This window comes from Maniola hyperantus, chromosome 16, assembly GCF_902806685.2.
Source record: "Maniola hyperantus chromosome 16, iAphHyp1.2, whole genome shotgun sequence".
NCBI classification, from domain to species: Eukaryota; Metazoa; Arthropoda; class Insecta; order Lepidoptera; family Nymphalidae; genus Maniola; species Maniola hyperantus.
Genome location: NC_048551.1, coordinates 10377002 through 10396795, shown reverse-complemented (window position 1 = coordinate 10396795; position 19794 = coordinate 10377002). Strand labels below are relative to the sequence as shown.

Below are 19794 nucleotides of genomic sequence, written 5' to 3'. Positions count from 1 at the left end.
TTGTCGCCTACTGATAATTTTGGGGTGTCCACAAAGAAGCAGATTTTGCCCACAGCTCATCTGGCATAAGGCACCTGCCTTCCCATTTGCAAGTCCCATTTAAGTAAAGCGGCAGCAAGGCCAAACGCCAGCTACTTGCATTTTGAAACGTACCGATAGCAGAATTCCTTAGACGATCTACTTGTTTTAATTTAAGTATGCTACGTATTAGGTCTTTGGCAAACCTTGAGCTTGGAATATTGAGTTGGTAGAATGCACATTGCACATGTCCAAAGGTAGATTCTGGTTAACTCGCGTAGAAGCTATCCTAGACGGCCTGGCGCGCAAATAAAAAATTAAACATCCTAGTAGGTACTCGAGAACTTTGGAGGAATCATATTAAAAACTTTTCTAGCTTCCATATTTTTTTCCACGAGCTTCTGTCCCTAATGTCATTTCCTTTATTAGGTAAGTATACTTTTCCTTTTCTTATGCGTGATGTCTTCGTATTTCGTCCGGTTAACATAGACCACTGCAAGGCCATTATGTCTCTTACGACTCACGAGGACCGATAAGGACTACAATATTCTTGGAATAAAAAAGATGCTAAGTACTCATCTATTGAATTAAGCAGTCACGACTTCTAGGTACAATTCCGGTACTGGATACGTTGATGATTTGCATAAAAAGTGGTAGATGGATGCCCTATTGTATGGGTTTTTGTTCATCTCAAGGCTTCTGCGGTAGCTACAGGTTTCCATTTTGGAGTTCTTGGTCTTGGTCTTGTACGGACAATATATTGTTTATTAATATGTCTAGCCTACATAGAAATCTGTGCCTACATAATTATGTATTAACCAGCTTATTTATGCATTAACACTCACACTTATCCAGTTTTTTTCATGTCATCTCATTTATCAACAAAATGTGATTGGTCTTTTGAACATATCTACGCTCCGCTTCGTTTAAACTGAACAGGCATTCTTTAAAGGTCGAATAACAATATACTTGTACAATGTACATGTGCCTAGCGATAAAATCCCTTTGTTTTCTTTGATCGTACGTCCAACCTTGCGAGCTGAGAGCTTGTTTTGCCCCAAAACGGAACGCGGAAGACTTATCCAGTGATCAGTGATCACGGATAAGCATGAATTAGTCTTTGCGGCATGAAGACTGCCGCATTATAAAATCAAATTAGATTTATAAAACTAGATAAGTATACATATACATAAATACATAGTACAAATATATACTTAATAGGCAGTAATTTATTCGAAATTGTTTCCTAATTGCTATGTGCCATTCGAAATATATAAATAGTATATATATGTAAATGCCAAATATCGGATCAAACTGCAACATATGAAGCGCGTAGACTACACAAATTTCAAACCCTTATTTTATTCCCTTGAGGGTTGAATTTTAAAAAACCTTAGCGGATATCTACGTTATAGTATATATTAAGCCTTTATTTCAGACACATTTACAATATTATTAGGTACAATTTACAATCATTATTAACTTACACTTATTTAATTTCATTAGGTACCTACTAATAAAAAGCACTTATGTATTTATAATTTAACATAGTTAAATTATAAATACGTCATAGTACTGCATGTCAAATAATCCGATCCGTAGTAGTTCATGATATGCGCTGATCAGTCAGTCAGTTACCTTTTGCTCTTATATATCTAGATGTTATTTTTCACTCAATTTTTATATTAGGCACAGAATACTTAATAAGTACCTACCTTCCAGGAAGAGGAACCTTCCATGTAGATAGGTTTGGCAAACCAAATGAAACCGAGAAAATTCCTTTTGTTTTGTTAAAGAAGACCTCTTTGGTCTTTCTGAAATTGCAATAAAACATTCAGCCACAAAACATTCTACAGTTGCTCACAATAAAATGCTTTATTGAAAACAAAAGAAAAGATTTCAAGTGGGTAAGTAGATACAGTAGCTGTACCATTTGTGCAAAACAATTTAAAATGCAGAACGGCTATCCGAACTCGTAAATCTTGCCGGCACTGCGCTGTGGGGACATTTAAGGCCATAAAATGGTGCATGCAGCCTGGGAACCGGGAAAATTAAAATAGCTTAACAAAAGTTTATTCTACTATAACAACTTTTTTCACACAGACACTGAGCGGGCACGGAGTATTCAACACTTACCTGTATGCCATCGGCAAGGCACCCAGCGACAACTGTCCCTACTGCGGTGAGGAGGACACACCGCACCACGCAATTTTTGAGTGCAGCATGTTCGCAGAAATAAGGAACGAAGCACGTGGAAACGGAGAACCTCTCACCAAGGACAGTTTGGTGCCACAGATGCTAAACGACGAAGAGGGGTGGAATAAAGGTGCAAAAATGCTCCAGGAAATAATGAGGAAGCGTGTGAACGACGAATGGTCCAGGCAAAGGGCAAACGAGGCCTGACCGGACAGCCCCTTTCCTGAAGATTTGCGTATTGCAGTACCGGGGAAGGACGGCCAGCGAAGGGAGGAGGTTTTAGTCCGTAGGTCGCTGAGAAAGCCTCAGTGAAGTCAGGCATGCCAATTGGTATCCATGAGGATTTCCTCCTACCCAATAAATAAAAAATAATAATAATAAAAATAAAAAAAAACAACTTTTTGTAGCTTTCATGCTGGATCGTTGGAAATTGGGTGAGTGAAAAATGTTTCATAATGACGTCATTTCGATGCTAATGAGAAATGGTTCCAGCGCAATAGCAATTTGCGGGACTTGTATCTAGTTAAATTCAATATTAAACCGGAAACATCTGCATCGAGCACGTCCCATTCGTCTGAGCAGGATATACAGCGTACACGCAGGCCAACCCCAATTTATGGCCGCTCCGTGCAACGGCGCGGACGCGTTCATCCAACCGCCAAATTCGAATTTGAACATTGCACCCGCGAGGCGTGCCACGCGGTAATGGCACCGTTTTGAATCATTAATTGCAATATCGATTACTGCACTTGATTTTGAACAATTTATTACCCAACTGCAGCAAAGCCCAAACGGAGGGTTATGTTTTAGACCTGTATGTACCTATATGTCCGTTATTATGTCCGCTCGTAACTACTCAACCGAACAACCGATTTTGATAAATGATTCGTCTTGATGTCCCTGGGTACAATTCTTTTAAAAAAAATCAGAAAAAGATGCAATGCAAATCGTAGTCGGGGTTTTTCGAAAACTGTTTAAATTGTAAGTATTCAAACTGACTGATCCGCTTGGCCTCGCTCGGTTGAAATTATTGAAAATTCTTTAGACGTTTAGGCTCTATCTAGGTCTAGAGAACCTTGCAAAATTTAAAGTTTCTAGACTCATCCGTATCAAAATCGTAATTTTGTATCTAACTGTGAAAACCTATTATTAGCTCCTAGTTACCTAATTTTAACATTAATAAGATCAATTTAAGCTGTTGGTTTTCCAGAGAAAATAAAATAAAATATAATATAATAGAGCAGAGCCATAGGAGGACTTAAATATTATCTTTTAACTATAATGGATACCTAACTAATCTTTATTCCCATTAGAAATTCAGGATATTAAAGCTCATATTACAATCCTTTTGTCAGTGCAATACACGTGAATAAATAAAGAGCTATATGACCCCGACCGCTATTATGGTAATGCATACAAGAGGTCACAGGGTAGACGTCATGTAATGTGGGATGCAAAGTGCAACCATACAATAGATTATGTAGGTACTTCGTAACTAGAGCAAATTCATTCCACGAAAGAAAGAGGGGCGGGGGAAAAAAGCTTCATTTTGTAGTCCAATTTACCCCTGACAGTAACCAGTTTTTTTGTGTGATATAAGCCTAAATTTACGGTTTTCAGATTTTTCCCCAAATGTCAGTATAAGATCTACCTACCAAATTTCATGATTCTAGGTCAACGGTAAGTACCCTGTTATAGGTTTCTTGACAGACAGACAGACACCAAAGTGGTCCTATAAGGGTTCCGTTTTTCCTTTTGAGGTACGGAACCCTAAAAACGAAGCATTAATCTTATGTCGTAGCAGCTGGTTATGAAAAAATAGTTACCAACTCATTCCATAAAATCACATTGTTTTGAATTCACTGTTGCATTTTGCATTCGCTGCATGTAGGTAGTCTTCAATATGGTTTTAATAATACCCTGTGGCTATGTAAACGTAAACACTGCGTCTGCAAACCAGCATTCGGTATAGCCGTTTTGTAAACATACTATATAGGACCTAGGTGTCCTAGGTATACTAGGTAGGTACTATTCTATAGGCATATTGTAGCAGACAAAGGAAGCGAACAGAAGCCTCGTGTAAGCATTATGTCCTTTCAATTGGCAACTGGATTATCTGGGTCAAACCACTCCTACATCTCAAACTTAGGGTTCATTGATTTGATTTGATATTCCTCTTTATTCTTTGTTTTGGTACAAAGGAATACCTACCTATAGCGCTTTGAATCTTTCCTTCATACTGTATTGATTCAAGGACGTAGAAAGCCATTATTGGCTTTCTAATTCGATATCCGCGTCCTACGTAAATTACGTATTATCGTCTAAAAACTAACTTACTTGGATCTTTATTGAGGTTACTTTCGAACGCTTAATTATTACCTATTGAGTAGTAACTAGTATACCTACTTGAACTAAGGCAAAAAAATTTCCACCAATATATAAATGCTAGCTGATTCCCACGACTTCGTTCGCTTGGATTTAGGTTTCTAAAAAACCCGTAATAACTTGTTGATTTTCCGGGTCACTCTCCAGGTCTTGACCATGCAACAAATCACGTCAATCCATTGCGACGTGATTGAAGGACCAACCAACAAACGAACAAACAAACACACTTTCGCATTTATAATAAGGGTACAGATTTCAAACAGAGAATAACAATACGAATAGTATAAAGACTGCGTTGTGACTTGTGCCTGGAAAAATTAAGCATCTTTAATCTTTAATTAAACTTTTTAGATGGACTCCTAGATAACTACCTATATGGCAAAAACAAGATTTGTCCACACAGTTAGAGAAGAAATACCTATCAAAACTTGTGCATAAAGATCCACAACTAACATCCAAATAATCTTAATAAAAATTAAACGAAAAATAAAGAATTAACTCTTTAAATTCCTTGTTTATCTTGAGGTGATGAGTGTGGGAGGAATGAAATCAAGTCGACCGTTGATCGCCGCGTGATTCACGATTCACGTGTTCATAACTGGTTTCCAACTGATTTTGTTTGAACTCAGGTAATCTTTCAATTTATTATGACGCAGTTTCTGTTTCTGAAGAGGATATATTGTGAGGATAATATCAACTAAGTAAAGATGGAAACGCTCTGACCTTTTGTCAAAGTAACTCGAACTTCGTGACACCACGGCTCTGCCTGAATATCAGCGCTGCCAGTCATTGACTTATATATTACTTCGTAAGGACAGGGCCATTGAACGAGCAAAATGGCACCGATTCATCACGTCTGGATTTCAAACGGGTCGTTCATTAGTATCTAAGAGGTGGCGCTGATTTATTTGGTTCCAAAACCGTCAAAATTTTTGTTCGCTTGGGCATATCTTGTCTGTAGTACTCAAATAGTCTGTTGCAGCTGCAGTAGTCAAATACTGCATCATGCTGAGGCAGTAGCCCCTTCAGCTCAAACAAGACATCATTTTGGTTTTTAGTATTTTCTAGCACGTAGTGTATGGTTAAAATTTTAATTTAAAATTAGTCTAGATTTGTAACTCTTTTACGAGTTTTAAGATTTATTGTTACTTTCATTAACAGTGAAACTATCACTGTTTCTTTATTTTCAGTAGTTACTGACCCAATTTCACAGGCTCACTGCCAAGGGTCACTGTTTGAAGATCTCTTATGACTGAGATAAGCGTTTGCTTTTCCACATTTTTTTCTTCGTTTTCTCACGTCCTAATCCTCAACCGAACATTCGCCGTTGAACATAGGTCTCTTGTAAGGACTTCCACACGCCACGGTCTTGCGCCGCCGCCTGAATCTCACATTGGTTAGCGCAAAATAAATTATGTGAGGACTACGAAACGTTTTATAAAGAGACTAGAAAGGGGATATCGCAATTCTTAGAACTCTTCAACGGTCTTTTCAATTTTACTAGCCAACATCGTTAACTTGTCTCCTAGGCGATTATATATTAGTAGCTGATTGCTTAAGTGTTGGCGAAATTCCTTTGTGTTCAACTGCCCTCAATTCCCGCCGGAGACGTGCCAATGTCTGCCGTTAGAGGTCAAGGATGGGGAATTACGTCATCCAGTGGAACAGCTAGCTCGCTTCAATCTACTGCCGACGACCGTCAAGACTGCATACCGAAATACCAACATCTCAAACTATTTCAGAAATGTCGTACTTACACTAGGACGTTGCTGCATTTTACGGAAACTGATTTAATTATAAATTTATAACATACTTGCATTACATTAAATTTTATTTAGCGGAGCATGAAAGGTTAAAACAAGACGAAAGAGTCGAGATTTTAATCTATTGTCCAAATCATGTTTTTACAACTGCGGTCAATATAAAAGACCCAAAAATGTTGTTTAGAAGCAGGCGTTACTTTGCGGAAATCCATGATATACAATGAACCAAAAGCTTAATTTATTATAATCCATTGAAACAAGTCGAATCTGTACGGTGCAACATGCAGCATGTGACATGCACCGGCCGCCCTCCCACTGCGAAACATGCAGGAAAAACCAGCCACCAGGCAAGCAATACGCACCACGGTCACGCAGCAATATAATCCTTTTAAAGTTTTATTAACATAGATTTACCTACGTCAATATGTAGGACGAAGAAAAGTAAGTATATGGTTTTATAGATTTCAATAGAAACCAAAAGTGTGGTAAAAGTAGATCACTCACAAAATATAATGACAAACCCCTCTCCTTCTAGAGTTTCACAGAGTATTAATTGTTATACTTGATCTAACATTGCCATTTAATCAACAAATCAACCAATCCCTGGTGATTAAATCGTTAACCTTTTATACTGTGGTTATAATAGATTAGCTGAAAGGACAACTATTAATTTAATGCTAGCAAGTACATGTGTACCTACTGTAAATAGGTCAAGATTGCTAATCAATTGACAGCAGGACACGTCGATCTCGTTCAATAACATGTAAAAGTTAATTCAGTATAAGTACAATTTCAATTTAATTAGTTACTCCCATGACCTTTTAACAATCTCTTATCTTGTCTCACCAAAGTATTGGATTGTTTTTAATGGTTTAACAGACAGACATCCGTCTGTACTCTGCGTAATATCGTAAGGCCAAGCAACCAGCTAGATATCAATCCTTATAAGTACAAAAGTTTATATCAGAGTTTCTACTATTGAATTTAGGTATAGTACGCGACAGTGGAGACGCCCCGCACACCCGACGGTGCGGGATAAACCGGGTAACGCGCGGGTTTGCGTGGCGTCCTCCCCCCTGATTGCTATCTCGACTTATCGCGTACTATACCTAAATTGCGGGATGGAGATAGGAGAAGTGTAAGCAAGCACTCTTTGTGGTGAACTCAATAAAACTACTACTAGAGCAGCGCGGTCTGAAGGGTGCCAATCCTTTGAAGCGGAGAGGAACGAAGAGAGATATTTGAGCTTTGTTTGAAGAAGACTACTCTACCCAGCACTTAGATAGATAGGATAGGTATTTAATATCCTAATCTACCTTGAGGTTGATATCCTAAAACAAAGACTTAAGTTGAATTTATCCATCTTATCAACATTGAACAACAATTTTAAAAATAAGTTAGCACAAAGATCTAATCGCAAAATTTGTAGAGTGTAAACGTCTTTTGCTAACAAACTTAGGTAACTCAGGCCTCAGATTCGCAATCACGGCAGCCACTTAACTCAGCAGTGCAATTACTGAAACGGCCTCTACTGCAACTTGATTTATCCACAAGCTCGGAGAAATAATTGATTCACAGAACTATCAACTTAGCTTGTACGAGTAGTTATAACCACAGTATAGAACAATAGAAGCCAGTCATAATAAACAAAACCCTGACACATAGAATATGGTAAGATTTGGAAACACCCTTCCAGCATCAGTTTTCCCCTCCAATTATAATATGGGTATCTTCAAGTCAAGGCATCTTCTAGGCAAGAGCGCTCCATTTTAGGCTGCATCATGACTTGTCACTAGGTCTGATTGCAGCCAAGCGCTGGTCTATAATATTTAAAACAATGATATGGTAAGACGAAAAAGATACGAGTTTTAGACGGTTACGTATTTCCTAGCAGATGTATGATGTAGGTATATATGTTTGTGGTTTAGGTATACTTAACATATTGCGTAGAATTGGGTATAAGACCTTGGGGCTTTCAGTAGGAATGTACTGCGCACCTCGATCTCTATGGTAACGAGGCGTCACACACTTATTTGTTATGCAAACAAACATTATAGCATTATACATAATTTAGCTTTAGACCTCCTTCACGTAAAGTCTATTAGGTACGTTCAATAATTCGTGTGATTAATTAATATTCTTTATTAATGACGCCATCCCTGACGCAATGGTAACAGATGTGGTCGTATAAATGGGAGGTTCTGGGTTCAAATTAACATTTAGGTTGCATCATCACTTGCCGGCAGGTCTGATTGAAGTCAATCGCTAGTCTGTAAATTAAAAAACCCGGCTGTGTAGCTCGCCAGTGGTAGGTATGTGTTTGCAGATCATACATTGTTCTGTCCTAGTTTGAGGAAGAATGAAGGAATATCGTGGATAAGCTGGGAGGTGAATTTGAGGTGGACAGCCTTATGTACAATGCTGGAGGAGAAAAGGATGAAAGAGAAGGAAGAAGATGAATCACTATGTAAGATCGCAATCAAGGGGTATCTTGTCACCAAATAAATAAATAAACGTTAACAAGAGAGGACCGTGTGTGGTTAATACTGGTGGCAGGCTCCCGAAAACCCTGTAGAAGCCAATGTCTAGCAGATAGCAGTGGGCTCATGCAGGCTGATGAATAGATGAATGATGATAGAAAAGAAGCTGTGAAAAACCTAATATGCATGCTAAACGTTGAATTATCTTCAAAGCCAATGCCGCTTTGGTTTATCTAACGTTCAGGATTTATTACAGTTCCCCTAAAAATATTCCATTTCAGTCAGACGTAGGAATCACCCGATATAGTTGTACAAGGTTCTCCTTTTATCCCATGTATTTTATAATTGCTTTTTGCTTCCTTCTAAAGAAGAGCGAGTACTTGTGAAAGGTAGATCCAATGCACATAAGGTCGACAAGTACGAATAAATTGCAAATGTGAACGAACCGTGCAGTGGATCACAAACGGGCTTTAAATCTTGCAATCTTGCTGGAAATATTGCAATTAGTATAGACTTGATGATTGACTTACACTGGAATTCATAGTCAAGATAAAGGGTTGCATATGACACATTTCGTCTGAATGGTCCCCTGAAGAAGTCCTCACCTTGACTATGAATTCCAGTGTTAGAGGCTTCGTGAGGTAGGTATGCAGTAGAATGACAGCGACGTTGAATTCCTAGATTCTAGATTCCTAGATTCCTAGATTCAGTGAAACGGTAGGAATATCTATAGCAATAACACCTTGGCTATAATAAAACGCAATGAATATTTTTTTATTATCCGACCTGCGTGGTAGAAAAGGCAACTTGTGAGCTTTATAATAATTGCATCTAGAAATTGCCATAAAACTAGCCCGCTTGTGTCACCTTATGCACGTGACGCATTACTTCATATTGTGTATGAATCACCAGTCCAACCCCAGTTTTGTTGCGTTTTATTTTTGTTTCCCACTGCAACAATATCAGCAACTTTTCTTGAATAGGATGCAGGTAAAAATAGTTTTGAGGTTCTTGTTTTTTGCAACGTGTTCCCAGTTGAATTAAAATTATTCGTCGAATCGACTTTTTTACCTTTCTGTTGAAAGTTGAAACATAACAATAAAATTTTCATGTTACCTAAAAATAAATAAGTTTGTATGGAGACGCATTGGTACTTGGTTGGATTTGATTAATAAATAAGTAAAGAAACTTAACTACCTACCGCTTTTGATAAAGAGTGTTTCGCATGATTGCCACCAGTTATCTTGCAAGACGGCCCGCACAAGATGTTGATTATGATGTGAAATAAGTACGTTAAAGTTTAGCCACATTAACTCACACAATATAATATTGGATCTGTTATGTTTCGCGATAATCATGAGTCGCTATAAGCTTAACTTTGCCGCAAGGATCTAAGTCAATATTTATACACGTTTTTACCTTTTTTAGTTGGTACTTTTTTATTAATCTTTAATCTAAATATATAAAAGGAAAAGGTGACTGACTGACTGACTGATCTATCAACGCACAGCTCAAACTACTGGACGGATCGGGCTGAAATTTGGCATGCAGATAGCTATTATGACGTAGGCATCCGCTAAGAAAGGATTTTTGAAAATTCAACCCTTAAGGGGGGGAAATAGGGGTTTGAAATTTGTGTAGTCCACGCGGACGAAGTCGCGAGCATAAGCTAGTTTTATTATAATCTACTGCTTAGATTATATTAAAATTCCTTCTTTTTCCAAGGAAAAGGCGTCGTTTCTCATAATAACGGAAATTTTCTCATTATGTTTACGTGATCAATCTAAATTGACTGATCCAAGGTTTTTCCTTGTCAAAGATCACTGCGAATCCCTTTATATTCCTTCATCAGTTCGATAGAAGTAAGCGTTACTTTGCGGAAGTCCATGCCAAAACAGACAAATCTGTACGCCACAAGAGGTTTGACTGTTATAGCGGATTATAGCAAATTAAGCTTATTATTCCTTTCGTTTCTTCATCAGATCGAGAACACTCAAGAGATGATTTGAGTTTTTTTAATCCTGATGACTCTTTGGTAAAATAAGACTCCACAAATCTGGCAACTAGGCGGGTATCTATAGTCCGCAACAGGTTCGGAGACGCCCCGCACACCCCGCACGTCGGTCGCGCTCGCTCGCACCGGGTTAGCGCGGGGGCTGTGCGTGTGTGCGGGGCATTCCCTCCCCGATTGACATCTAAATCCGTCACCGACTTAGGCCACACAGCTCCATTATTTACGCATTACATTCAGTATAGGCTTATAATTTCGTAATATTACGGCAATAGGTTGACGTCGCGTGGTCTAGTACCTCGCTACGCATGTCATTCAGAGCGAATATGATCAAACACCACACACACTGGAGGCAACACTTTCACGTCATTTGTAGCGTGACGGTCACGTTATTGTCATTGTAAATCCTACTCTATATCTTGTGGTTCAGAATGGAAAATTGAGCGACAGGAATGAAAATTGAAGCTTGGAATAGATGGTTTTTACGACCTTTACGAGGCATCGTGAAAGCCCGTGTTGGCAAACACCTGCCTATGACCTATATTTTTAGGGTTCCGTACTTCAAAAGGAAAAACGGAACCCCAGGATCACTTTGTTGTCTGTCTGTCGGTCTGTCAAGACACCTACAGGGTACTTCCCGTTTTTTTTGTGTGATGTAAGCACACAAAAAAAACGCACACCACAAACCCCTGCTATAAGACCTCATGGTTCTAGGTCAACGGGAAGTATAACCTGTAGGTTTCTTGACAGACAGACAGACGGACAGACAGAGGGACAGACAGACAACAAAGTGATCCTATAAGGGTTCCGTTTTTCTTTTGAGGTACGGAACCCTAAAAATATCACATTTTCCATCTGCTGCGTAGTATAGGTATGCAAATGGGTGTTTTACGCCTTGCGCAAACGCCGCCGGGCGCTAAATGGGTCGCAGTTATAAATGGAGGACCTTCACCCACATGCTCCCGGTTCCCGAGGGAAGTCACGTTACGCGCGTTACGTCCGATGTTTTAATGCGCTGCTGAAGTTTGAACTACACTCAATGATAAAAGTGTTAGGTAAAATATTGATAACTAGATGATGCCCGCGACTTCGTCCCAATAATCACGTCTCTTGAACAACAAGAATGGCCTGCCTGCTGCACTTCAACTTGGCCTGGTCTATGTCAGTGACTTTATTTCGGATTTTAGCCCTCAGAAAATAAGGCTACATCCCATAGCAATCCATGAATTTTTAGTGGTGCAAACAAAGTTGACAGATTTTTACTTTAAATTAAAACAAGCGGATTGCGATTTTCAAACAGAATTTTATAATCGATTTTTTATTTTGAAAAAGAAATTCATAACAGCGTACCTACGGGTAGCGTTTCAAATGAATTTGTTAACTTTTGAAGGATTTTCAAACTTATGCAAATAAAAAAGTAATAATGACTACTATCTACTTATTCATTTACCTATCAACCAACAGACAGACATAGACAGGACAGGAAGTAGAACAAAACTAGTAATTGCAGAGGCGGATTAAATGCCGAGAGCGCCCTAGGCAAGCACCTCATAGGCGCCCCTCTAACACCCATATTAATTTTTCTACTAACTTCGAAAGAACGTGGAATCGTCTTATTGCATAGCTGGTAGTTGGTGATTACTGATTATACTTAGTATATTTATGTGAACGAGTGAAGAACATCACGTCATGACTCTTTGGTAAGTATATTAAAGAACAGGCAGTTTCGGTCACTTCAAGATAATATTAGTAGGTCGGTAGGCAATGTAATGGAATTCTACATGATCGCGCGCGCCCCTTCTTAACCTCGCGCCCCTAGGCACGTACCTAGTTTGCCTTAGGGATAATCTGCCTCTGAGTAATAATTGTCAGAGTGTTCGTTGCGACAGTACCTGCTCACATCATGTGTTCTAAACTCGGAAGGGTGTCGGTGATGTAATGATTGGCGCGGGTAATCAAGTATGCAGTTGCAGTTATGTACCAGATATTATCGTATATCGCTAAGAGCAATAATAACGATAATATTGATAAATACTACTTTGAAGCGTAGGCAGACATCCTCATGATTAATGGTTTTGTTCATGATGACGTAACGAAACCACATTTGACGAACTCCCTGGCACTGTGGTCTTATCAGTGGGAGGTCTCGGGTTCGATTCCTGGCAGGGGTTTGGAATGTTACAATTAAATAAATTTCTGGTCTGGTCTAGTGGGAGGCTTAAGCCGTGGCTAGTTACCACGCTACCGGCAAAGCCGTGCCGCCAAGCGATTGAGCGTTCCGATACGATGCCGTGCAGAAATCAAGGGGGTATGGGTTAAGTAAAAACTGCAACACTCCTTCCAGGTTAGCCCGCTTCCATCTTAGACTGTATCATCACTTACCACCAGCAAAGCTGAAGTGGCAGTGAACAGGCCATGTCTATCGCAGAAGCAATGGCCGCTGGGGCAGACGTGTTCTGGATTGAGACCGCGTACCAGCCAGTGCAGTATGGGACGACCTGCAACCCGCTGGACTGACGACCTTAAGTTTAGCGGGAAGTGGGTGAATTTGAAAGGTGGCCACACACTTGGGAAGGCCTATGTCCAGCAGTGAACGCAAACGGGCTGATTGATTGATTGACTACTAACCAGCTAGCATCTACCTCTAAGGCTGAAATCTATAGACAGCGTTACACAGCTGGCATACATTTGTCTTGTTTTATCAGTGTCTTAAGTCTGAGCAAAGTCAAAGTACGCTCTATAGATCTCAGCCTACGAGAGAAGATAATTTAAATTCAAATATCTTTATTTCCTGCGGAGCAATCTGTGGCTCTCAAAGACAAGAACTCAAACTGGTTCGAAAAGCAGATGCTGAAGAAAAGTGCTGAAGTGCTGGCAAGAAACTCAGCAGCAACGCCTAACTAATATTGGTTTGTAACAATTTAAAGATACTACGGTAGATATTGAGGAATCTTAATGGGAAATCAAAGGGAAGTAAAGATCTCAAACATCCATGTGATAAATGATTCCGCGTTTTAAACCAAGGCAGAAATTCGCTTGGCATTTCCTGATTAGACCATAACAGATGTAACATTATTCTGTAGCTAAGGGGAAATAACAACGATAATATTATTCGAATATTATCTTAATGGTAAATTAAAGTGAAATACAGACTTTGATGAACGTACATGACGGATCTACCTTTATTATAAATGCGAAAGTGTGTTTGTTTGTTGGTTTGTCCTTCAATCACATCGCAACGGTGCAACGGATTGTCGTGATTTTTTGCATGGGTATAGATAAATACCTGGAAAATGACATAGGCTACTTTTTATCCCGGAAAATCAAAGAGTTCCCACGGGATTTTTAAAAAACCTAATTCCACGCGAACGAAGTCGCGGGCATCAGCTAGTAAGATATAAAATAACATTTCTTCATATTGATGAAGCCATACCACAACACGAAAATTCACCTGCAGATAAATTGTTTCGAACATCTACAGGTATATTAAAGTACTAGATATATATATATATATAACAGTGACATCACGGCGTATAGATAAAACCTCTGACTCTAGAAGCTTGTGGTTATTACGCGGTATAAGAAAGGATTTTCAGAAATTCTATTTTCAAGCGGGCGAAACCGGGGTCATATCTAAGCTTATTTTCCAAAAATAAGAACGACGTAGCAAAACTCAACGAATTCAGATGGAAAATGTGTAGTGTGTATAAAATATAATATATGGAAGAGATGAAGAGCAGATGCTAAGTTTGAATACCAGTGGTATGTAGACTGCACTACGCAGACCCCAGCATCTTCTAATAGTACCTACGAAAGGTAATCTAAGCCCAGCTCAATAGTTTGCGCAAGTTTTAAAGTTTAATAAATATGTGAAATAAGTTAATTAAACATACCAAGCTCGGGTTACAAATTGTTTTTCAGCCAGTTAAAATATAGCTGCATTTTGAAGATTTATGTGTACGCGATAAAAACCGCAAAGTTTACTCTGTCCAAACATCCGTAAGCGCGGCTGTGAATGTCATACATTCAGAATTCTATACATGTTTCGCAACATAAATGTAGTATTTTTCAGAAACTTTTTAAAGTGTCGCTTTAAGAGCTCCGTGCGTTGCAGTGTGAGATGTGGCAGATAAATAATGATTAATAAGTAACTCAGATTTTACGTAATTCGTTGAAATAAGCTAATCCATCCATATGATCCGGATATGGAAGGACTAGTATGGTTAAATTATCACGTCCTTTGTTTTACCTACCAAACTTAAATTTTTGGTATACCAAACTTTGGTAGCATCTCTTAAACTTTGATCTACCAAATTTTAAGAGATCACTTCTATGTCTCTAACTTCAGGCCATCTACGTTGTGTGTGTCTTAAAAAAACTATCAATCTTATAATTAGCATTAGAGATAGACACTTACCTGCACTCGCAAACTCTTTAGAGCGGGAAATTTGGCAAGCCTGTCCACTTCATCCCACGTTGCCAGACCAGTGTTGTTTAGGTTCAGGAACCGCAGGTGTCTGCAACAAACAAATTGATATTACCTAATCATACTCTACAAAATTTGATGTGACATTTTCATGATGGACAATCTATTCACATTGAAAAATCTTATTACTTATTACCAACTATTTTGATTCAAATGACTAAAAGCTTGCAATTGCTTAATTAATGACTAACGCAACTATTGTGTGACAGCAAACATAACACTCGACTTTGTAGTTGACTTGTTCTCAAATCAGCTTTATTTTAAGTTGACAAATTTGATCATCATCATAATATAGTCATCATCATTATAATTATTGATGTACTGTGAAAGTCGGTATATGCACAACATGACAACAGTAGCACAACAATTATGATAAAATCTACAAATCAAGAATCTAAAAAACATTTCAAAATAATTAGATTTAGTTTGGCAATGCGTAGTTAGATAGAGTTACACGTAGTACAAGTTCAGTGGGTCAATGAAAATTAATAATTACGAAACAGATTTACCACGCGCTGATAAATATGACATTGAGAATTAGCTTGATAACACCATGTTACGTTTTATTGTTTAGGGCCAAAGAGCAAATGTACTATAATTTTATGAATGTTATTACAAGTGAGTCTAACTTAGCATAGCAGATATAAATCACATTACTTAATATCATAATGCTGCTTAAAATGTAATTTTTTTTAAACATTTACTATTATTAATATTTTTACTTACGATCCATAATCCATAACATAACAAAACAGGAAGAAAAAGATAATAAATTGTTATATCAGTGAATTACTTACGGGAAGGCGTCATGGCTTTCCTTATTCCCATTTTTGTCATCACACTTATCACACGGGTCCGGTTCCAAAGTAGTCAAGGTACAGTCATTGACCAGAAGAGTATCTAAGTTCGGGAAAGCGTAACCCAATTTAGAAATCTCCCTCCAATTGCTGACGGGGTTCCCGGAGAAGTGGAGTTGCCTCAACTGTTCGTGAACAGGCTCAGTAACATCAATGTTGAGGCGGGAACATCCTTCACAGACGTCCTTTTCATCGGCTTCCTTCCCGCTTAAATTCACGTAGGAATACTCGTTAAGACTCAGATGCATCTCTTCAAGAGCTGGTAGAACCTTGAGTAAACCGAGCACGCTCTGCCATCCGACATAAGTGGAATTTAAGACGAGATGGCTTAAAAAGTCCCAGCGTGGACGCAGTGCTTGCGCCGCTTGAATTTGTGCGGACAGACGATTGAAGCTTAGGTTTAAAAATCTGACGCGCGGAGTCTGCTCCAGTACTGCAAATATCTGAAAACAATTATATTTGCCTGTTACTCCTAGTTATCGCAGATTTTATAGTTTGCATCTAGAATTATATCGCGGAAGTGTTTTGTTAACAATAAATTGTATAATTACTGTTCAGATCCGTTTAACAATAATTTTATTATTGTAAAGTTGATAGGTAGAACAACTTTTCTAAAAGTGGTTATTTGAATACTTGTGTTGAATATAAATTAGAGCAAGAGTGTTTGGATCACTTCGCAAAAACAGATTTTCAAGAAGAAGAACAGGCAATAGACGTTGTCGGCGGGTTCCACTTTAGACTGAATCATTATTTTAATTATTCGGAGTGCTTCCAGTCAGCTTCAACCTTTTTGACAATGGCCCTAGTTCAGCTTACACTAAATCTACTATCCGTAGGTACTATCATGTCTCAATATTATTAGGTTTAAGCTTTTAGATTAATTTAGCAGTTACACATGGAGCTCTTTTGTCTTACCTCTTTCCAATCACTAAGTTTATTATTGGCAAGATCGAGTTCCACCACATCAGCACATTTATCAGCTAAGGCATTCGCGTCTCCAGCGCAGTCAATATCACAATCGTTCAGCACCAAAAGCGTGGGCACGCTGAGTCTGTGCGAGCGTTTGGGCACAAAGATCGCAACTGGTATATCGTCTATGGCGGGATTCACTTCACCTTTGGCGCCATATTTGCGCTCTAACGCTTCTAAAAGCGACGGCATTATTACCTGTGGACAAAGAAACGCAATTTTTAAGGCTGTTAACTGAATCTCTATTAATTTAATCACAAATATGGCAGTAATGATCCTATTCCAAATTGAAATCTAGCGGAATTTCAAAAGCAACGTTCGTTTGTAGAGTTAAAATATCAAATCTATGCGCTTATTCCGGTAGATTTGTTGGACTAAATGTGTTACAATACGTGCAGGTCGATGTGGCTTAAAAAGTTAGCTGAAAACAGCAAACTGTTAAGCTTAAAAACTCTTTATTGCAAAATAAACTTGAAGTTTTTTATGAACATGAGATTTTGCTTAAACTATTTTCTTGAACATTAAAATTTCGGGTGATACTATAATGTAATTACGAAGTATTTACACTTTAGAAAAGTAATTTCAAAATCGTTCGACTTTTCTATTCTATTTGATTCTGCAAAAGTTTTACTTTTCAACTTGGTAAGCCATAAGTCGAAAGCAATTATAAAAGGTCACAACTCGCGACATGGTTTCATTCGTCATCATTATCACCTTTTACAAAATATGTTTTTAAACTCGCAGTTAATTCAATATCACTTGTTTCTGTTGTGTACATTTTTTCTTCATCATTTTTTCATTCAATATTAAGTGTTGCTTCAGACAATTAAATTTTTTTATTTTAATAATTTAAGTAAGTCATTTGTATTAGTGTTGTGCAAAATCACGTTAATCATTTATTTATAATCAATAATAATTTGAAATTATGAATAAAGATTCCGTAATTACCAACGCAATTATTTCCTTTGAGAATGATTTCGAGCGTGTCGAAGTATCTTGCAATAACAGTGGTGGTTGTCAATCAAGCAAAATTTAAATTTTGACCTGATATACTAGATATTTTTAAAGTATAATTTCTTTAAGCGCAAAGTAACTTAAATGTCAAGCTGTAAAACAAGAGTGAAAAGGCATCTTCTAGGTAAACGCTTCCACATTATCACTTTCCATCAGGCGTGATTGGGGTCAAGCGTTTGGCTATAATGAATAATAAAAAAAACGTATAGCCTACCCTCTAATGATTGATATTTGCATCTGAAAATTTTCACTCTATAAGTCAACATAACTGAATTGACTAATACAGTACAGTACATATCGTCTGTTTACTTCATAGGATTGAGCAAAACTTCGGCAGTCAAACGTCAAGGTTTTGGATCTATACTAAGACCTTTTGCTAGACCTGATCATTAGCTAGTCAAACCTAGAAACGGTGGAGTTACTTAACTTTTTTATACTACATTTAAATTTGCCTGTGGCTGGGAGAACTATGACTGCGTTGCCGGACCAAGGTCATTCGTAGCGAGGCCAGTCTATAACAAATATCAAGGGTATTTCTATTCCCATAAAGATGAAAGGCGATGGATACTAAAAAATCGCATTAGCCAACAATTGATGACATTTGAATACCAATGCCAAGAATACTATGAAAATAAAACATTATTAGGAGTACCTATGTATGTACATTTGAACGAAAGAGGGTAATGTGAATAAACTGCCAAAGCGCATACCTAAGTATAATAATTTTGCGTCGGTTAAGCAACATTTTCAAAGTCGTTAACTTAATGGATGAGGTTGAACACTGATTATATATTTTAATCCTCCAAACTTAGACTCAGTGAATGCAGTAGCAATCACTACACTTTATGGTTTAACTTGAACATATAAAAAATTGTAACATCATTTTTTTAATGTATGAGGAACTTACTAGGTAGGTAGGTAAGTGATTATACAGAATTTATCACTCAAGAAATCGATAAGGATATAAAATATTTCCTTAAAATAATAAAAGTAGAACAAAAGTAGTTTAATATACGGTTTTATTACACATGGTAAATTACTGGTGATAATAACATTGAATAACTGGGCATAGCTATAAAACGGCCAGTAACAATAAAACCACTAATTGATAGTTAATCGTTACGGATAGACATTATTTTATCGACTCACTGATGCGGATGCGTATCCAAATAATGCATTATCGATACTAGGCAGTAGGCAGGCTTTTCACAAATTGGTCAGGCTCATTTGAATTTCATTGTCATTTTGATTTGGCAATGATTCTGATTGTATCCTAATGATGGTTACAAAATATATAATCTGTAAAGTGTCCCAATATGTTTTATCTTCTTTTTATTTTGATATTTGGTTTTCTGAAACACAAGTAGCTCTAACTTGGAGTTTTGCATTGAGGTATATTCGAGCTCTTGTTTTGTTTTACTTACCATTCAACATGTAGGTAGATTTTAAGTTTAGCTTCTGTATAAATGAACAGTTTTTGCTGTTTAAATTTTCTCTAGATAAGCACGTACAAAGGACATAACCGATTAGAACCTACTTAACTAGAATATGCGGATTGGCAGACTTCACACACCTTTGAGAACATAGAGAACTCAGGCATGCAGGTTTCCTCGCG

The 19794-nt window shown here is 37.8% G+C and overlaps 1 protein-coding gene across 2 annotated transcripts in view; it reads right to left on the bottom strand.

The window, feature by feature from the left end:
• The window catches only part of mlt (tubulin folding cofactor E like protein mlt), a 53072-nt gene that overhangs the window by 11887 nt on the left and 21391 nt on the right, over positions 1 to 19794 (bottom strand). For both annotated transcript variants that reach the window (XM_069503840.1, XM_069503839.1), the window contains exons 2-4: positions 17112 to 17363; positions 16137 to 16639; positions 15271 to 15370 (exon numbers count right to left, since the gene is read on the bottom strand). In XM_069503840.1, the coding sequence (XP_069359941.1) occupies positions 15271 to 15370; positions 16137 to 16639; positions 17112 to 17357 (849 nt within the window). In that variant the 5' untranslated portion in view covers positions 17358 to 17363. The remainder of the gene's footprint in view (positions 1 to 15270; positions 15371 to 16136; positions 16640 to 17111; positions 17364 to 19794) is intronic.